General features: G+C 45.7%; 1 protein-coding gene across 2 annotated transcripts in view; it reads right to left on the bottom strand.

Annotated features, from left to right (window-relative positions):
- Window positions 1-9,827, bottom strand: part of STAMBPL1 (STAM binding protein like 1) — a 48,246-nt gene extending 38,419 nt beyond the window's left edge. For both annotated transcript variants that reach the window (XM_086679543.1, XM_086679544.1), the window contains exon 1: window positions 9,560-9,827. In XM_086679543.1, coding sequence (XP_086535669.1) covers window positions 9,560-9,640 — 81 coding nt within the window. In that variant the 5' untranslated portion in view covers window positions 9,641-9,827. The remainder of the gene's footprint in view (window positions 1-9,559) is intronic.
- Between the last annotated feature and the right edge of the window lie 8,880 nt (window positions 9,828-18,707).

Here is an 18,707-nt window from a genome sequence, read left to right as displayed (position 1 = left end):
AGGTACCCCCAAGTCTGGGCTGAGTGGTAAGAAGACTGGAGAACAAATAGCACTTGGGAGAAATTCTGAGGAAAAGCTATAGACCTTAGGAGTTGAGTGGACTTCGTGAAGCACGGGAACAAAAGTAGGCAAAGATACTGTACATGTGACATCTCCAGGAACCGGAGACCTTGGTGCTTTCGACTTGCACAGAGTAAACGTCTCCCCCACCTAATGGTACCCACATCTCGTCAATTGCACAAAACCTGGTGAAACGTGGAAATGGCCACCCTGAGTCTTCCTGGTTCCTGAACTCCACAGCCAATCTGCCACTGTGCACACACACGCGCGCACACACACACACACACACTCTCTCTCTCTCTCTCTCTCTCTCATGAAGAAACATCACACCCACCCAAATGGAGGGATTTTCCATAAAACAACCAGCTATCGCTCTTAAGAAAGGATCACAATGATTAAAGACAGAGCAACTGTTTCAGACTGAAAGAGAATACAGTTCTGCAGGGGCTCCCGGGCCAGAAGGCTGCTGAAGAAATGTGCATTGAGATCTGTGCATTAGACAGAGCAACGTGAGAGTATTACTTTCCGGATGTGACAACTACTGTGATAATGAAAGGGGTTCACCTTTGGGAAAACAGGCTACAGGACGTACAAAAATTCCATGTATTACATTGCTGCAATTTTTTGGAAGTCTGACATTACTTTAAACTATTGTTTTTCAGGTTCAATTAGTACCTTAACAATCCCTCTGAAAGGAAACGAACAGAAGGACAAGAGTTTGCGTCCCTTGCGACCCTGTAACATCTATTACCTCTTACTGTTTGCAGAGCAGTAAGAAAGAGGTAAAGAGTTGAATAAGGGGCGCCTGGGTGGCGCAGTCGGTTAAGCGTCCGACTTCGGCCAGGTCACGATCTCGCGGTCCGTGTGAGTTCGAGCCCCGCGTCAGGCTCTGGGCTGATGGCTGGGAGCCTGGAGCCTGTTTCTGATTCTGTGTCTCCCTCTCTCTCTGCCCCTCCCCCGTTCATGCTCTGTCTCTCTCTGTCCCAAAAATAAATAAAAACGTTGGAAAAAAAAAAAGAGTTGAATAAAAGCAGGAAAATGGAATGAACGAGTCATAAGAGAAATATGAATACCAAGTAAGATGAATAATGCTTCAATTCACTAATAGTTAAGAAACTACAGATTTGAGCAGGACATCTTCAGTTATTTGATTAATAACATTTTCATGATTGATCAGAATAAATATTGATGAGGACAGGAGGAAAACTTGGCAGTTTTTTATAATATGCATTCCTGTTTATAATATGCAATTCCGATTCTAAGATTTCCCCTTAGACCAAGTAATATACCACACACACACACACACACACACACACACACGCACACACGCACACCCCTTCCTCCCTCTCTCTCTCATTGCAGCATGGTTTAAAAATATGAAAATTTAGGAAGTAAAAATAGCCATCAAAAGGCTGTTACTTAAAATAAAGAATCTGTAGAATGGAGGATGCCATTAGAAAGGACTTACATCTATATGCACGGAACCAGGAAGATGTCCCAGTTATGGCATTAAGTGGGGGGGGGGGGGGGAGCAGCAAGTTGTAGAGTAACAGAAAGTAGGACTCCATGCTTGCAATACTCATCAGTGGGTAGTTGATATATATGGGCATTTGCAAGAAAAAAAGTCTGACCAACATACGCTGAATGTTGCTCAGGCTGTTCTCTCAACGATGGGATCCTGAAGGACTTTTCGCATTCAATTCATTCATGTCTGTACAGTTTGTCACAAGTAGGTATCACTTCATAATCAGACAACTTATCCTTCTGTTAAGTCGATAAATTTAGTAGGTAAATTAAATTAAATTTAGTAGGTAGCTCCAGATGCTAATCCTGGCCCTGCCAGTTCCCAGATGCGTGGATTTTGGTAAATTACTCTCCGAGTCAAGTTTCTCCAGAATGAAGTCAGAGTTTACTTGTGCCTTTCTTCCTCCACGATATTGTTAAGGCAGTGGTGGTTATTCAGAGGCTTTCTAAATGCAGAGAAGCTGGTCCAGCCTGATGGCCGAGCTGGGTGGCCTTACTGTCACACAGGAAAACGAAATATGTAGTTGCTGGAAAGAAGATTTCTTTGAAAACCCACACTTCAGGGGCGCCTGGAGTGGCTCAGTCGGTTGAGCCTCCAACTCTTGACCTTGGCTCAGGTCACGATCTCACGGTTCACGAGTTCGAGCCTGCGTCAGCCTCTGTGCTGCGGAGACTGCTTGCAATTCTCTCCCTCTCTCTCAGTCCCTCTCTCTCTCTGCCCCTCCCCTACTCATGCTCTCTTTCTCTCAAAATAAATAAACGTTAAAAGACTTTTTCTAAAAACATATATTTTAACTTCTTGGATGTTTCATGAATCAGGAAAACAAAGCTTCGCACTCACCAAGGATTCCAAGTGATTTCTATCTTTTCCATTTTGTTTTGTTTGCTTGCAGTTCGATATAGATTCAGTGAGCAGTTTCTCTGCCCCATTTTTACAAGAAACGGCTTATTTCAGGCCTCTCTTTTCTAACTTCATTCCACCCATCGTGTCTGTCTGCTTCTCCTGTTAAAGACGACTGGACTGAGGAACAGCTCATCAACCGGCCTTTCACAGACAGACTCAAAAAAAAATTTGAAGCCTGAAGCATGAATCCACAGCCATGAAGACCTGTCTCCATGCCTTCTTGGTGGCTGAAATGCACCTTTCTGGCGTTAAAATCTACAGTTCTAGCAACAGGACGAACAAAATCACATGGTCCTTGGAGGAGCTGCATTTAACCCTAACCGCTATTACTCATATTACAGTTTTCTTTCTGCCTTTAACTAACAGGTGCACAGCCAGTCAGTGCCTCAGCCATTCACATCTGAAGTGCTACACCCCCATAAGGCCCCCACACTACAGTGACTTTCTGAGCACGGGTAAAGGCAAGAGAGGCAGGCAGTGTTCACCCCGAGCCAGGAAGGGTTCATGATGAGTCATCGCTGGCCTCCTGTTTCCAAATTACCCAGAAAGTCATCAAGTCCATCAAAATGAGTCATTCCTGGCAGGTCCCGGTAGAGTTTTCTCTTGCATGAGCCCGAGTGGGATCTTTGGTTCAGCTTCTGTGATTCCATCGCAACAAAAGCATAGCAAAGGTTTACCCAGTAAAACACCAAATCCACTGAAACTCAAACTCTTCCATCCTTAACGAGGTTTTCTTGTTTAATTCAGAAGACGTGTTTCTCGCGTGCCCTGACTCTCTCTTGGGAACAGGGCCACGAGGCATCTCGTTCAACCTCCTGCCTTGCTTGGCATCCTGGGGGCCGTGGTGACAACCCAGGCTACTGAAAGAGGAACCGATGGGCCGCGTAGGCCCCTGATTCACTCCAACCTAGAGATGCTAGACGCATGAGGGCGGGAGGTGTGGTCAGAAACAGAGTACTAGTGAGCAGATTCCTCCTTCCAACCCCAGGCAGGCTCCGGGGGGTGGATCCAGGGGATGAAGCCTCCAGGGCCCATCACGACCACAGGTGGTGGCCTGTGGTAAATACCATCTTGCTCTTTCAAAATCGGGTTTAAATTCTCAAAATCTGAAAATAGTTGCTTCATGGGCCCCTGGGTGGCTCAGTCAGTTAAGTGTCCCATTTCGGCACAGGTCATGATCTCGCAGTCCGTGGGTTCGAGCCCCGTGTCGGGCTCTGTGCTGACAGCTCTGAGCCTGGAGCCTGCTTTGGATTCTGTCTCCCTCTCTCTGCCCCTCGCCCACTCACGCTCTCTCTCTCTCTCTCTCTCTCTCTCTCTCTCTCTCAACGATAAGCAAACGTTAAAGAAATTTAAAAACAGTCACTTTAAAAGGAATTGAACTTGAGTTAAATAATAATGTGCAACTTATACAAAAAATTAAGTCAAAGGACACAGACGATATCTTTTAAGATGAGATTTAAAACTTTTCCTCAACAAAATAGTACCTGTTAACTTTATACAAGACTAAGGAAAGTTTTTGCCTCCCTAGGAAAAAAAATACCAGTTACAGATTTCTGAAAGTTATTTATCAGAACAAAGAATTACAAAGACTAACGTAATGGTAAAATACTGAAATCGGTGATGACATATTCCATTCTAAAGTAGCTCTGGGGAAATTAAGGATTTTTTATTCTTTGTTGCTATGGCAGTCTTCCCACCTATAATTAAAATCTGGCCTCTTCTAATTAAACATAATAACTTCAACAAGTGGAAAAAAACACCTAAAATTATTTGGCTGTTATTCTATAAAATATTCTGAATAAAAATGGTTATGAAATGTCATTATAAACTCACTGTGGCTCACAAATGGGAGACAAGACTCTGGGAGTGTAGAGACAGGTGAAGGGCATAGACGTGGTCCAGAATGCTGGTATCTGCCCAACTATATGATGTACACATACTCATTTGTAATGTCTCTCCTTTTTTTTAAGTTTCTTTACTTATCTTGAGAGAGTGAGAGAGTTCAAGTGGGGGGAAGGCAGAGAGAGAGAGAGTGAGAGAGAATCCCAAGCAGGTTCGCCAGCATGTTGACTGATGTGGGACTCGATTCCACAAACCACGAGACCATGACCTGAGCTGAAACCAAGAGTCGGACGCTCAACCAACCGAACCACCCAAGCGCCCCTGTAACATCTCTCCTTGTACCCAGTGATTCCTTGTATACAATGTGTCTCCTTAATATAATGTATTATATAGTATATATTATATAACATATACAGACGTATATAATACATGTTATATGATGCACATACTATATACATTGCATAAAGCTTATATACCCTATATTATACAAACACATAGTATCACATTATGCATTATGTAAATAATAGATCATGTATACATTATAGTATATATTAAGGAGACCTATCCTCTCTACCTCCAGCAAAGAATCACTGAATATAAGGAGATGTAATAAATGAATATACACTGCATATGTTAACCGTTAGAAACAAAAATAACCAGTATTTCAAGCACAGGTGAAAACACACATTGGAACCATGCTTAATAAAGAACTTAAGGGGCACCTGGACGGCTCAGTCGGTCTGTTGAGTGTCCAACTTCGGCTCAGGCCATGGTTTCTCGGTTCTTGAGTTCGAGCCCCACGTCGGGCTCTGTGCTGACAGCTCGGAGCTCAGAGCCTGGAGCCTGCTTCAGATTCTGTGTCCTCCCTCTCTCTCTCTAAACCTCTCCTGCTCATGCTCTGTCTCTCTCTGTCTCTCAAAACTAAATAAACATTTAAAAAATTAAAAAATATATATTTATAAATAAAGAACTTAATGAAACACAGGATTTACAAAATACCAAAATATCAAGGAAAACCAGCAAAAATTTTGTGCAACAATCTGGGTATGTATTCTCTTTTGGAGATGGCAAATTCCACAGTGGAAATGACTGGAGCCCTCAGTCTCCATCGACAAGCCCCCACTTTCCACGCTCCCTGTAGTGTTCCCAGCACCTGGTATGGGTTAAAGGAGACAGACACACACACACACACACACACACACACACACACACACACACGTTCGGGAAGCAGGCACCAGAGTCACTGCCTGGGTTTCACCCCAACTCTATCACTTAGCAGCCTATGACCCTGAGCAATTCCCTCGCCTCTTTGTACCCCCGTTTTTTAATCTGCAAAATGATACCTATTCCATAAGGTTGTTTTATGAATTAATAATAACAACAGCAACACATATAGCACTTAACTCGGTGCCAGGACCTTCTAAACACTTTCATTTACATCTACTCAACCCTGCCCCAAAGCCTATGAGACAGAAATTAATATCCCAATTGAAAAATGAAGAAATAGAGGCTCAGAGAAGTTAGTGACTTGACCAAGGACACACAGCTGGTAAATGGCAAAAAGAATCCATGCTTCTAACTACTCCATTGTCCCTGTGAAAACACACGTAAGGTTTTGTCCAGTGTCTGGCATATTGCACATGTTAAATATTTATTAATAGTTATTAATAAATATTTGCCAGATGTTTGCAAGATTCTGAGGTTACACCAGGGCTCAAGGATGCTGTGACCGACCAGATATGGAACAAATGGGTGGTCACGCTCGTGCCCAGGTTCACCGTCTCTCTTGCACATGAGGTCTGACTGCCTGGCATTTTCCCTTCTCCACTCAGTGTCACCGGGAGGCTATGCCATCAGGCCGTCATTACTGACACTTGATTCCACCCCCTCCCCCTTCTACAAATCCACTCAAGTGCCAAACACTCTTCTGAAAGAATGCCTTCATCACTTACTGCTTTCAAGGAACCTACCTTGAATTGGCTACCTCATCCAATCAAAATTGCACACCCTGGCTTTCAAGGGCCTTACTAAGACATGGCAGGAACATGCTTTCAACTCCTGTTCAAGTGCTCGAGTGCCTACTTCCCAAACAACTACTTAATGAGAATGGCCATGTTTCGTTATGCAGAGAATAGCAGTGTTTATGTCACTGCAGAACAGCGATGAGCTATTTTTTAATTTTACATATTTATTTTCAACACCACCTAACAGAAAAAAAATTTCAGTGATTAAGGATCTCATCTGATTTTTGTTCAGAATGAAACAAGCTTGACTGAAACACATAAAAGGAAGGCTATGCAAGAGAAAAATTCCATTATTAATATGCACTATAATGTTAATATCCGGGCAAATTTCAGACAGCTTTCTAATCTTTCATCCTGAAATTAGATCATGAGCCACAGGGTAAACCGCTAGTGATTGGGGATGGAAAGTCAGAATAATTAAAAAAGAAGAAGAAGAAGAAGAAGAAGAAGAAGAAGAAGAAGAAGAAGGTATAACACTCTAAATCATACAATGCACCCATTTCCAAGAGTACCTTGAAAGGCTAACTAGAGCAAATCAAAACATATGAATTATTGGTACTTAGATCAAGGGGCTGCTTTTAATAAATACAAGTTACTAAGTAACCAGCAGTCTGAATTAATGTGTCTAAGGCAGCCACATCAATGGGCAAACATAACATGGGTTTAATTTAAAATGTAAAAAAATCAAACAACATGTGCTTTGAAGAGCTAGCAACTTGCCAAATGTCTAACCGGCTTTTCCACTTAGCATGAGGAGATACAGGATTGTACTAGAAGTTCATCTGATTTGCTTAGAAGTGCAAATAATTTCTGACAAAAGCCACATCTAGATGTGGCTACATCCAGATCATTCCTGAGTCGAGCATTCTGATGTCAACTCAGGACTTCTGAATGTACACTCACATGTCCGACCGGACAATTGACATGTTTGGACAGCTGGAGTGAGCAGGTCAACAGGTACAAACACAGTGCTGTGTGTTTATGTTTTGTTTGGAGGGATTCTTACAGTCCCTTTGAGGAAGTCAGTCTTCTTACATGAATGTATCGACTGGGCTTCAGTTGGATGGAATGATTAGTAATCCATGCCAAGGGATGGCTAAAAAGAATCCATACTAGAAGAGGTGATGATGTAGTTAAATTGGGAAGATACACATTTTAGAATTGGTACTCATGTAACAAATCTTTATGGAGCAGCTGTAATCCATTAGCCTCAGGCACCAAAAGCTGATTCAAATATTCTCCAGGATGACCGTGAGTCATTTCTCCTGGTCTCAACCGAAGTTACTTACACACCTCTCACAGGATTGACAAAAAATGCTAGTGTTGGGCAGAATCACGAACCCAGTGGATTAAAATGGATCTAATTTATAAATGCATCCTTCCAGGTAGGCAGCTGGGATTTGGGGGCACCTCTCACATTCCTCCTACTCCCTCATAGTTTGTGCAAGAATCACCAGGCTTTGCTTCCCTGTAAAAATCAACCTCACTTCCTGGATTGCAGCTGTAAATTGGCTTGGGAAGAGTCCTTAACGGAGGAACACGACGACCAAAGCTGTGTCGGTTACGTCCTCTGTGCTGAGAGTAAAAAGAGGCAGCTAGCGTGAACAACTCTCTAACTATTTTTATCAGTCTTCTCAGGAAGCAACCCCAGAGACCTTTTTCTCTCCAGGAGAAGCCTCTCTGCGGAACATACCCTGGGGCCATGGTTCTGTGCTCTCTCCCTCCAAGCCTCCTGTGAAACAGGCACAAAAGCAGGCAAGAAACTAGCCCCAAAGTTGGCAATATGAATAACGGACTAGAATCATCTGCCTGGTAATTTAAATGGTGCATATTTTAGCAAGGAGTATAAGAAAACGCAGGTCTTAAAATTCCCAAGAACCAGCTGATACATAAATCACAGGTCAAGTATATCCCAAGAGGCCAACAAATTGCCGTATATGTACTTGGACAGACGCAAGCAGCCAGGTCGTTTTCTAGGTCTCCAACATTTTGTGTCTTTGAATGAAGACGCTGTAATGGAGCACATGGTAAGAGGAACCTCTTTCTCAAAGACACTGACTTGTATGAAAAATACAGATTTTTCTAGTGCACCTACACAATGCCCACTACAGTGCAATCCCCAAACTTTTGAAGTTTAATTGAACATCCACCCCACAAATGTAAGACTGCCAACCAAAACAAGGTCTGGAAAGAAACAGAACACAGTGGTTTCATCTCTGTTGTAAAACAACCATAGAAAAAGGAAGCACCCCCGCCCCCTTGGAACAGGAACTCAAACATCCAGGTGTAATTTAACTGTTAGAACAAATCTGCCATGTTGACCTTGACGGGCCTTGACTCATGAGATCCTCAAACGGCACCCTAGTGATATCCAGGATCATTCTGGACACGCCTTAAAACCCAGGACTTCGTTTTATTCTCCGTGATTAGCAGGATGTTTGCAAAGCAGGGTGCTCGCTGGAGCTTACGTTGAAAGATGTCTGTTTTACTCACATCAGACACTGATTTCCAGAAAGCCGTCCCCAACCCACCCCCAGTGCCAACCAGATAGAAGACTTTTTTCGATCCTCTCGATGAGGTTCTGTTTCCTAAGTTACTCATTACTTATACAACTTAAATACACACCCCCCCCCCCAACCCCCCAGTGATTGTGGCACCTTAGGCTCTTGGATCGGGACTGTGGGTTGTTTCAGAGAGTTTTGGAACATGACGTTTCAGCTGACTATCCACTTCTCTGTGCTTTCGGTTAAGGCTTGAATTATTCAGGGGAGGGGAAAATGGCATAAAAGTCAACCTCATCTAGGAAGGCGCCCCACTCGCCCTGCAGGGGCGGGTCAAGGTCTGCTTTTCCAGCCCCCACGCCGCGCACCCCAGAAGCAGCGCGGTGGTCCTCCGGCACGCCGGCACCCTCCCCAAGGCTGCACCCCGAGTCGGAACGAGAAGCACACGCGCACAGGTCACCGCCAGAGTCCCGCCCCGCCACCGGCAGCCACCGCTTCCTGCCTCCCCGGTCAAGGTGAAAGCAACCCCCGGGGGCCGGCGGGAGCCGCGCACAGGACCGGCAGGAAGGAAGTGAGCCGCGGCAGAGCGCGCCTGCTCCCCGCCGAGCGAACCCCGCAGAGGGGCCCACGGGCACCTGCCCCCCGCCTGCGCCCCCGCCCGTGGCGGGGCGCGCTCACACTCACGCGCGCGCGCGGCCACTCACCCGCAGCCCCCCGAGGTCCGGAGCCCGCGTGGGACGGCGGCTGCGGCGGCTGTCCCCGCGCCTGCCGTGTGGCCTTGGCATCCGTCTGGCCGCTGCAGCCCGGGCCGCGGTGGCTTTTGCTAGAAGGCCCTGCGGCCGGGTGACGCGGCCCCCAGCGTGGAGCGCCCGCTCGCCGGCCTCGGCCGCGCCGGCCCCGCTCCTCGTGCGCGCAGCGCGCGGCTCTGCTCCTTGCACTCGCGCCGGCCCGCGCCTCGCTCCCCCTCTCCCCTTCCCCTCCTCCCCCTCCCCCTCCCCCTTCTCCCCCTCCTGTGCCCCTCGGCGGTCGCGCTCCGCAGAACCCGCGCCGACCAGGCCCCTGGGGAAGCCACGCGCAGGCCGGCCGTCCCCGCCGCCGCCACCGCAGGAAAGAAACTGTCACTGCGATGGTCCCGGCCTCCCCGGCCGCGGCCCCTGGGTGCCGCCTCCGCCGCTGCCTCCGCCCCTCCCCCGCGCGCACGCTGCAGAGAAAGCTCGCAGGTGGCCTCGAGTCCCCACGGCGGGCCTAGCGCGACTGGGAAACCGCCGGCTGCCACTGTGCCATCTGAGACCCCGCGGGTCCCCTTCCCAGCCCGGAACCGCCGGGACCCGCGTTGGCTGCGCCGTCGGTCTCCCCACCCCCACCCCAGGTGGCCCCACGGGGTGCCTTTGAAGGCTGCGGGGTACAGACTGCCTGAGGAGGCTGGACGCGACCGCGAAACTCGCAACTCGCGCCGGAGTCAGAGAGGGACGGGGTGTGGGTGAGAACCCCACTTATTCCTCGTGTTCGGAATTCTGCCTTGGGGTTTGTGCGCAGCACCCCGACTCCCCCCGCTCCTTGCTTCTGGCTTTGTGCACCCCGAAGATACCTCCTGGGCATTGTTTAGTATCTTGGGCAGTGTCTTCAGTGTGGTCCTGGCACTCCGCCAGATACTCTAACTATGGCTTCTCATTTTATCGTGGCCCCGGCCTATGGAAAGGCCTTCTAACTTTTCCCGTGCCTGGGACACAGACAGGTAATTTGTCCCCGGTTACCCACTTAGGAAGTAGCAGAAGTGAAGGCGTGAATTCTCATCCGAGACACTAAAAAGGTATTTCTGCAGGCTGGGCAGATTCTGTTCACTTCCAAACGTTTTGCAAACGCGGCTACTGCTGGAAGAAAAACACACACTGTTCCACTTCTCCCGAATTTGGGTAGGAGGTGATTTCCGAGACAGAGATGTGACTGCCGAGACAAGGCAGTGCAAGATGAAATGTAAAGATTTGACTCTGGAGGCAGCCTTGATTTTTATTTAAAAAAAAAAAAATTTTTTTTTAACGTTTATTTATTTTTGAGACAGAGAGAGACAGAGCATGAACGGGGGAGGGGCAGAGAGAGAGGGAGACACAGAATCGGAAACAGGCTCCAGGCTCTGAGCCATCAGCCCAGAGCCCGACGCGGGGCTCGAACTCACGGACCGCGAGATCGCGACCTGGCTGAAGTCAGGCGCTTAACCGACTGTGCCACCCAGGCGCCCCATCAGCCTTGATTTTTAAAAAGTGATGGCTGTCATTGTTTTTCTACTTTTGAATTTGGTTCCAAATTTTAAAATCAAGAAATTTCACAAAAACCCCTCAGACCTTGGGCGTATTATGAAAAGTTGAAGAACTGGCAACCTTTGGTTCATGGTAGGTTCTAGCAACCATCAGCTGGGGCCAAGAGGTTCCCTTCACACAGGAGGATAGTGCCCTCCAATCCTCCAGGGTCCCGACCACTCTTGTGTGCCCTACCCTGCTGACATTTGAAGATCTGATATTTGAGTTTGCAGTTCTGGACTAGATAATCTCATGGCCTACTAGGCAATCTAAAAATTCAGTCATAATTAAGAAGATGAACCAGATTCCTAAGAAAAAATATTATGAAACAAAGAATTTTATGTAAATACTTATCGTGGTCATTGATCAAGGTCTTGCTACCTACAACCCAAACTCTCACCAAAACCAAAATGGCCCAGGGGCACCTCCGTGGCTCAGTGGGTTGAGTGGCCAACTCTTTGTTTCCGCTCAGGTTATGATTTTAACGGTTCGTGAGTTCGAGCCCCTTGTCGTCCAATCCCTGCTTGGGATTCTCTCTCCCTCTCTCTCTGCCCCTCCCCCACCCCCTTCAAAATAAATAAATAAATAAACATGTGGGGGCGGGGAGCCAAAATGGCCTAATACTCACTGTCTCCATCATGTGACCTAAGTTCAGCCCATGAGAAGTTCCTATCTAGGTCTTTGAATCTGGAGTTGGTGACTCAAAAAGGAGACATTTTAGAAATAATGGCGTTAATCTGTGAAGTGGCTTTTGTGCCCGCAGATAGCAGTGCCAGAGGTGAGAGGTGGACATGTCCAATGGCAATACCAATGGTGTCCCAAATGGCCTGTCCTAAGTGGTCTGACATGTTTTGACTCCAACAACGAAGCTACCCTGTTTGATGGAACCGAGTCTCCAGTCTTCCTCTCTCTATGGCATGCTTCCTGCTGGCCTTCCAAGGCATTTCTCTTCTGATTAAGTAATCAGAATCGGTTTTGGTGTTTGTCACCAAAACCTTGATCCAATGGCTTTTTGGATGATCCAAGCTCTGCCTCCCTTTCACTCACCGAATTAATGAAAACTGGGCATGAGTGTGTTTATTCAACTTTTATTTTACAATTTTGAAGTGTTCTAGGGGCGCCTGGGTGGCTCAGTCGGTTAAGCATCGACTTCGGCTCAGGTCGTGATCTCACGATTTGTGGGTTCGAGCACCGCGTCAGGCTCTGTGCTGTCAGCTCAGAGCCTGGAGCCTGCTTCGGGGTCTGTGTCTCCCTCTCTTTGCCCCACCCCCGCTCGCACTCTGTCTCTCTCTCTCTCTCTCAAAAATAAATGAAACATTAAAAAAAAATTTTAGGGGTACCTGGGTGACTCAGTCAGTTGAGCGTCCGACTTTGGCTCAGGTCATGGTCTCACGGTTTGTGGGTTCGAGCCCTGCGTCGGGCTCTGGGCTGACAGCTCAGGGCCTGGAGCCTGCTTCGGATTCCGTGTGTCCTTCTCTCTCTGCTCCTTCCCTGCTCACACTCTGTCTCTCTCTCAAAAATAAATAAAGATTAAAAAAATTTTTTTTAAATTTAGAAGTTTAAAGTGTTCTATAATTTTACTTGCACTTTTAAAGATTTTATTTTGCTATTAATCTAACATGCAATGTTTTTTTTAAGATAGCATTTTCGTTTGTTTTTCTGCTGTTACCGATCATGTTAGCAAAGCTCTTGTGTTAATGAACGTTGCCCTCAATACTGGCGAGGGTACAATGAAGTGAGCCCTCTCATCGGGTGGCATAATCCTGACACACTGTCAGGGAAAGTAATTTGCCAGCATGTTAACACAAGCTGTGAAGTGTAACTTTTCCGTGGGTAATTCCATTTCCAGGAAGGAAATGATCCTGAGGAGATCTGAAATGAGAAATAAGGTTTCTCCACTGAGATATTTACCACCAATTTTAGTCATTAAAGTTAGGCTTATGATGAGTCTTCTTTTCTCTTTCATTTCACTTTATTTTAGAGAGGTTGGGGGGGAGAGGGGCAGAGAGAGAATCATGAGCTGAAATCAAGAGGCAGACGCTCAATGTCCTGAGCCACCCAGACACCCCATATGATGAGTTTTTTTTTTTTTTTAATTTTTTCAACGTTTTTATTTTTATTTTTGGGACAGAGAGAGACAGAGCATGAACGGGGGAGGGGCAGAGAGAGAGGGAGACACAGAATTGGAAACAAGCTCCAGGCTCTGAGCCATCAGCCCAGAGCCCGACGCGGGGCTCGAACTCCCGGACCGCGAGATCGTGACCTGGTTGAAGTCGGACGCTCAACCGACTGCGCCACCCAGGCGCCCCTCCATATGATGAGTTTTAAACAACATTGAAGCTGCTTATCATCCAACGTTAAACAAATAAGGAAACAAAATGGCACACACGTATCATCTCAAATAGGTAAAGCCACAGGAAAAGGATCTAGGAGAATTTATTAAAATTACCCCCTAGAGATTAGTTATGGGCAATTATAATTGCCTTCCTTATACTTTACTATATTTAAAATTTTCTATAATGGACATGCTTTTCCTCTCATTTAGGAAAAAAGAATATTTATGAATTAAAAATAAACAAAATTGGTAGCCAGAAAAATATGAGGGCCTGTTTATGACAATGCCTCATTTATAGTGGGTATATAATTAATATTTGGGGAAGAAAGGAGGGAGGGAGGGAGGTCATGGTGTTTCACGAGGAATGATGAATTAAGGGACTGTGACATCTCTATCATTTGCTTAGCTGATGGTGTAAATAAAAACAAGACAGTACATTCTAAATTTTTTTTCAACGTTTTTTATTTATTTTTGGGACAGAGAGACAGAGCGTGAACGGGGGAGGGGCAGAGAGAGAGGGAGACACAGAATCGGAAACAGGCTCCAGGCTCTGAGCCATCAGCCCAGAGCCCGACGCGGGGCTCGAACCCACGGACCGCAAGATGGTGACCTGGCTGAAGTTGGATGCTTAACCAACTGCGCCACCCAGGCGCCCCCAAGACAGTACATTCTAAATTGCTCTATTAAGTAATGGTGCATTTGAGTGTTTCCCAGTTGTGGCATGTGGCAAAACATTGAATGCCCTTCTCACTGGATGGGTAATATGGAGGCAGCGCTCAGAGCTTTCCCTGCCCCACATCGTCAGAGATAGATCTGAGAAGGTGGAAGAACCAGGGTGTTGCCGTTCTAGACGAAGAGGCCCTCTCTTGCCTCTGATTGGCCACCATATGGAGGTCTGCCCCTCTCTTTGGGGCACCCAAAGTCCGAGAGTCGGGGACAGCCTCTCGTCTCCACATCTGTTGACATCCTAATTGAATCTTACTTGTTAGAACTCACAGTACAAAGATTAAGTGTGCCTGGTTGAATTCACATGAATCAGGGAACCCACTTTTGCATTCGTGTACTCCTGTAATTGTTTGGTGTTTGCACAAAAAGCAATAGTCCCTGGGGTAATCACGGCCCTCACCGGGGGATCCTCACTGAGACTCTATGGGTTGGAGTCCTTGTTCATTGTTTAGAATTTCCTGGCTCTGGATTATCTGTAAAGCCAAGGGAAAGACAAGAACTAGAATACTCAGCTGATCCTATTAGAAGGGATATATCCAATATAGTATAGTCTAGTTTATTGTATATATAAAGGAAAATAAATATATTCTTAAAAACATGTGTTTTTAAAATTAAGGGGTTTGCTGTTGTTCATTCTACTGGTTCTCAAAGTATAGCCCAGTGACACTGGAAATCCTTTCAGACAGACTTGAAGATCAAAGACTATTTTGATAAAAAAAACATGAATACATTAGGTGTTCAGCCAGGTGGTGGGTGAGCCACCTGGGTGGCTCAGTCAGTTGAGCATCTGACTCTTGATTTCGGCTCAGGTCATGATCTCAAGGTTGGTGGGATTGAGCCCCACGCTGGGCTCTGCGCTGAGAGCTCAGAGCCTGCTTGGGATTCTCTCTCTCCCCCTTGTCTCTGACCCTCTCCCCTGCCATTTCAAAATAAATAAAATAAACATTAAAAATATGAACCCAGGGGCGCCTGGGTGGCTCGGTCGGTTAAGTGTCCGACTTCGGCTCAGGTCATGATCTCGAGGTCCGTGAGTTCAAGCCCCGCGTTGGGCTCTGTGCTGACTGCTCAGAGCCTGGAGCCTGTTTCAGATTCTGTGTCTCCCTCTCTCTCTGCCCCTCCCCTGTTCACGCTCTGTCTCTCTCTGTCTCAAAAATAAATAAACGTTAAAAAATTAAAAAAAAAAAAATGAACCCATCATTTGACTTTTTCACTCTCATTCTTCCAGGGCTTGCAGTTTCCCAGAGCTATGTGAGTGATATCGCCACAGCCAGAAGGCAGAAGCCTTCTAGGAGAATACAGCCATCTCTGAAGCCAGATGTGCAAGAGATTTCTAAAGCTATAAAACAATGCCAATGTTCTCACCAAGTTTTGTTTTGTTTGGGAAAACATAGTTATGTTGTAATGACAATGAGATATTTAGTTAAAAAAATTTTTTTTAACGTTTATTTATTTTTGAGAGAGAGAGAGAGGGTGAGGAAGGGGCAGAGAAAGAGGGAGACACAGAATCCAAAGCAGACTCCAGGCTTTGAGCTGTCAGCACAGAGCCCGCCCAATGAGGGACTCAAATCCACAAACCGTGAGATCATGACCTGAGCTGAAGTCGGACACTTAACCGACTGAACCACCCAGGCGCCCTGAGATGTTTAGTTTAACGTGAGACCAGTATATTATTTTTTGATAAATTGATAAAATACTTAAAATTTCTTCAATTTTATTTTCTAATGTAGCAAAAATGGACAGATAGAAGTCGCATCAACAAAAGCTCTCCAGAGTCCTCAACAGTTTTTAAGATCATTTTAAGAGGGTCAAGGAGTCCTGAGGCCAAAAAAGTTTGCAAGCCACCAGTCTATGCTATTACAAAGCTAGTAAGTTTTAAATGACCTATTCTTCGTTTGAGGAATTGCACAATAACTATGGCAACTAGTCTGTGTCACTGAATGCAGGAAGTAAGAGCTCCAAAAACAGAAACGGCAGGCACATTTGACTTTTTCCATTTGTGAGATTTATTTTGGTGCTCTCTTCCTGTTAGCTACTCTGGGCTCGGGGAATTTTGTGTCTGTTACGTTCCCGTAGCCAGTACACTCGACGAGGCTTGGCGTTCCTGGAACCCTGTCTTCCTGCCACTTATTTTTCGGAGCCTAGTTTTCAGACAGCTTCAGACAGCTCTTAAGGTTTAAGTCCTGAAGCTAACGAGTATGCTAGCATTTTGAAAACCGTCCTGCGCTTTGTGGATGGAAGACTTACTACTTTCAAACATGTCAACACCCAGGCAGACATTTGGTGAACATGTAAATTCCCTTGGCTTTAGGTACATAAGACATTGGTAAATGTGAAACAAATATTATTAATAGGAGCCCCTGGCTGGCTCAGTCAGTATAGCACATGACTCTTGATCTCGGGGTTGTGAGTTCGACCCCCACGCTGGACACAGAGCTTACTTAAAAAAAATATTAGTAGTGTTTGGGTGCTGTTAGACTTTTTTCTTTTTTATTTCTTTTCCTTTTTTTTTTAATTTCTGTAAGTTTATTTTTTCAGAGAGAGACAGACAGAGTGTGAGCAGGGGAGGGGCAGAGAGAGAGGGAGACAGAATCCGAAGCAGGCTCCAGGCTCTGAGCTGTCAGCACGGAGCCCAACCCAGGGCTCGAACTCACAAACCACTAGATCATGACCTGAGCCAAAGATGGACGCTTAACTGACGGAGCCACCCGGGCGCCCCTGTTAGACTTTTTTTCTAAAGACCTTTTTTTGCAGGATGTGTGTGGAAGGTAGAAAGGTGAAGGGAAGGGGGAAAACTGTAGAATAACATCTGATTCTCACTGCCAAAACATAGCCTCTAACGGTCACATCCCTCCTGGGACTGCTTCCATGCAATAGAAATCCTTCCGTGGTAGGCTCTATTATTTAACAGCTACTCGGCAGGTTTGAGTGGCATCCTCCTGAAAGAGAAAGCACAAAACACAAGTTGGCATTATATTGGTTATTTAAATTTAAAATTTCTTCAGTCAGCAGAGACTCTATCTTCTGTTTATAGGGGGAAAAAGTGCCCACTGACGTTTTTTCTGTAGCGAATAATACTGTTTTAAAATACTATTCTTAAATTTATGGCTACATAAGCAAAGACATGACCTTTTCCAAGGATAAATAGTAAAAATAGCAGGTCTATAAATATATATTTAGGCATGTGCTGCTGGGCTTAAAACTCAGGCTTATACTGTAGATAACACTTCTGTCTTAGCCTGCTTAGGCTGCAATAACAAAATACCACAGACTGGGTGGCTTTAAACAACAGAAATTTTTTCTCACAGCTCTGGAGCCTGGAAGTCACGGTCAGGGGGCTGGCTGATTCGTTTCCTCTTGAGAGCTCTCCTCCTGGCCTGTCTGTGCTCACCTTCTTGCTGTGTCCTCCCACGAGGGGCGGGGGGGGGATCTGTCTCTCCCTCTTCTTGTAAGGATCCTGTAGGATTAGGATAAGGATTCTGTAGGATTAGGACCCCAACCTTATGACCTTATTTAGCCTCAATTACCTCCTGGAAGTCCTGTCTCCAAATACAGTCACGTTGGAGGTTAGACTATCAATATGTGAAATCTGGGGGGGACTCAGTTCAGTCCATAGAACTTGTTTGCTTTTTGAAAATAAGTACACAATAAGTCATAAATGAAACCACATAGCTTCATACGGGTCTCTTAGAAACTACAGGATTCTAGGGGCACCTGGATGGCTCAGTCGGTTAAGTGTCTTACTCTTGATTTTGGCTCAGGTCATGATCTCATGTTTCGTGGGAGTGAGCCTCACATCATAGTTTTTGCTGACATTGCAAAACCTGCTTGGGATTCTCTCTCTCTCCCTGTCTCTCTGCCCCACCCCTGCTCTCACTCTAGCTCTCAAAATAAATGAACAAACTTAAAAAAAAAAAAAAAAAGAAACTACAGGATTCTTTGCACTCCAAGAGACAAAATAATCAGGAATATGTCATTGTACACAATAATTTATTCAATTTCTCTGATTAAATGTCAAACTTTGCCATCACAGGTCACTCTGTCATAGTATATCACTATGTTTTCAGAGGCACAAATAAACACATGGAAACACTTCCTCCTCCAAAGAGGGAGGAGGGAAATTCTAAAAGGTTATTGATATTGCCTTTGTCTGATGTAATGGCTTTTTTGAATCAGAAAAATCTCTCATTCCTTGAGGTGGAAAATAGCATCCGTTCTGAAGAAGCAGAATCTTCAAGTTTTAGAATCAGAAGGAACCACGGGTATCATTTCGTCCGACCTCCTTACTTCACAGAAGAGGAAAGGGAAATCTTCAAGGTGGGGGTGACGTGTCAAGGTCACTGAAGACTGTGTGTGTCTGTTCCCTTACAGTCAGGAAACCCGATTGGCTCACCACCAGCTAGTGCGATTAGACTTTACCTTTATTGATTGTATGTCCTTTCCCAGGCATTATGCCAGTGGGTTTTCTTAACAACCCTGTGAAAGGAAGGCCATGGTGAG

Source organism: Puma concolor, chromosome D2 (genome assembly GCF_028749965.1).
Source record: "Puma concolor isolate L17-30 chromosome D2, mPumCon1.1.hap2, whole genome shotgun sequence".
Taxonomy (NCBI): Eukaryota; Metazoa; Chordata; class Mammalia; order Carnivora; family Felidae; genus Puma; species Puma concolor.
Note: the sequence above shows the minus strand (reverse complement) of the source record. Positions and strands in the feature narration are given on the sequence as shown.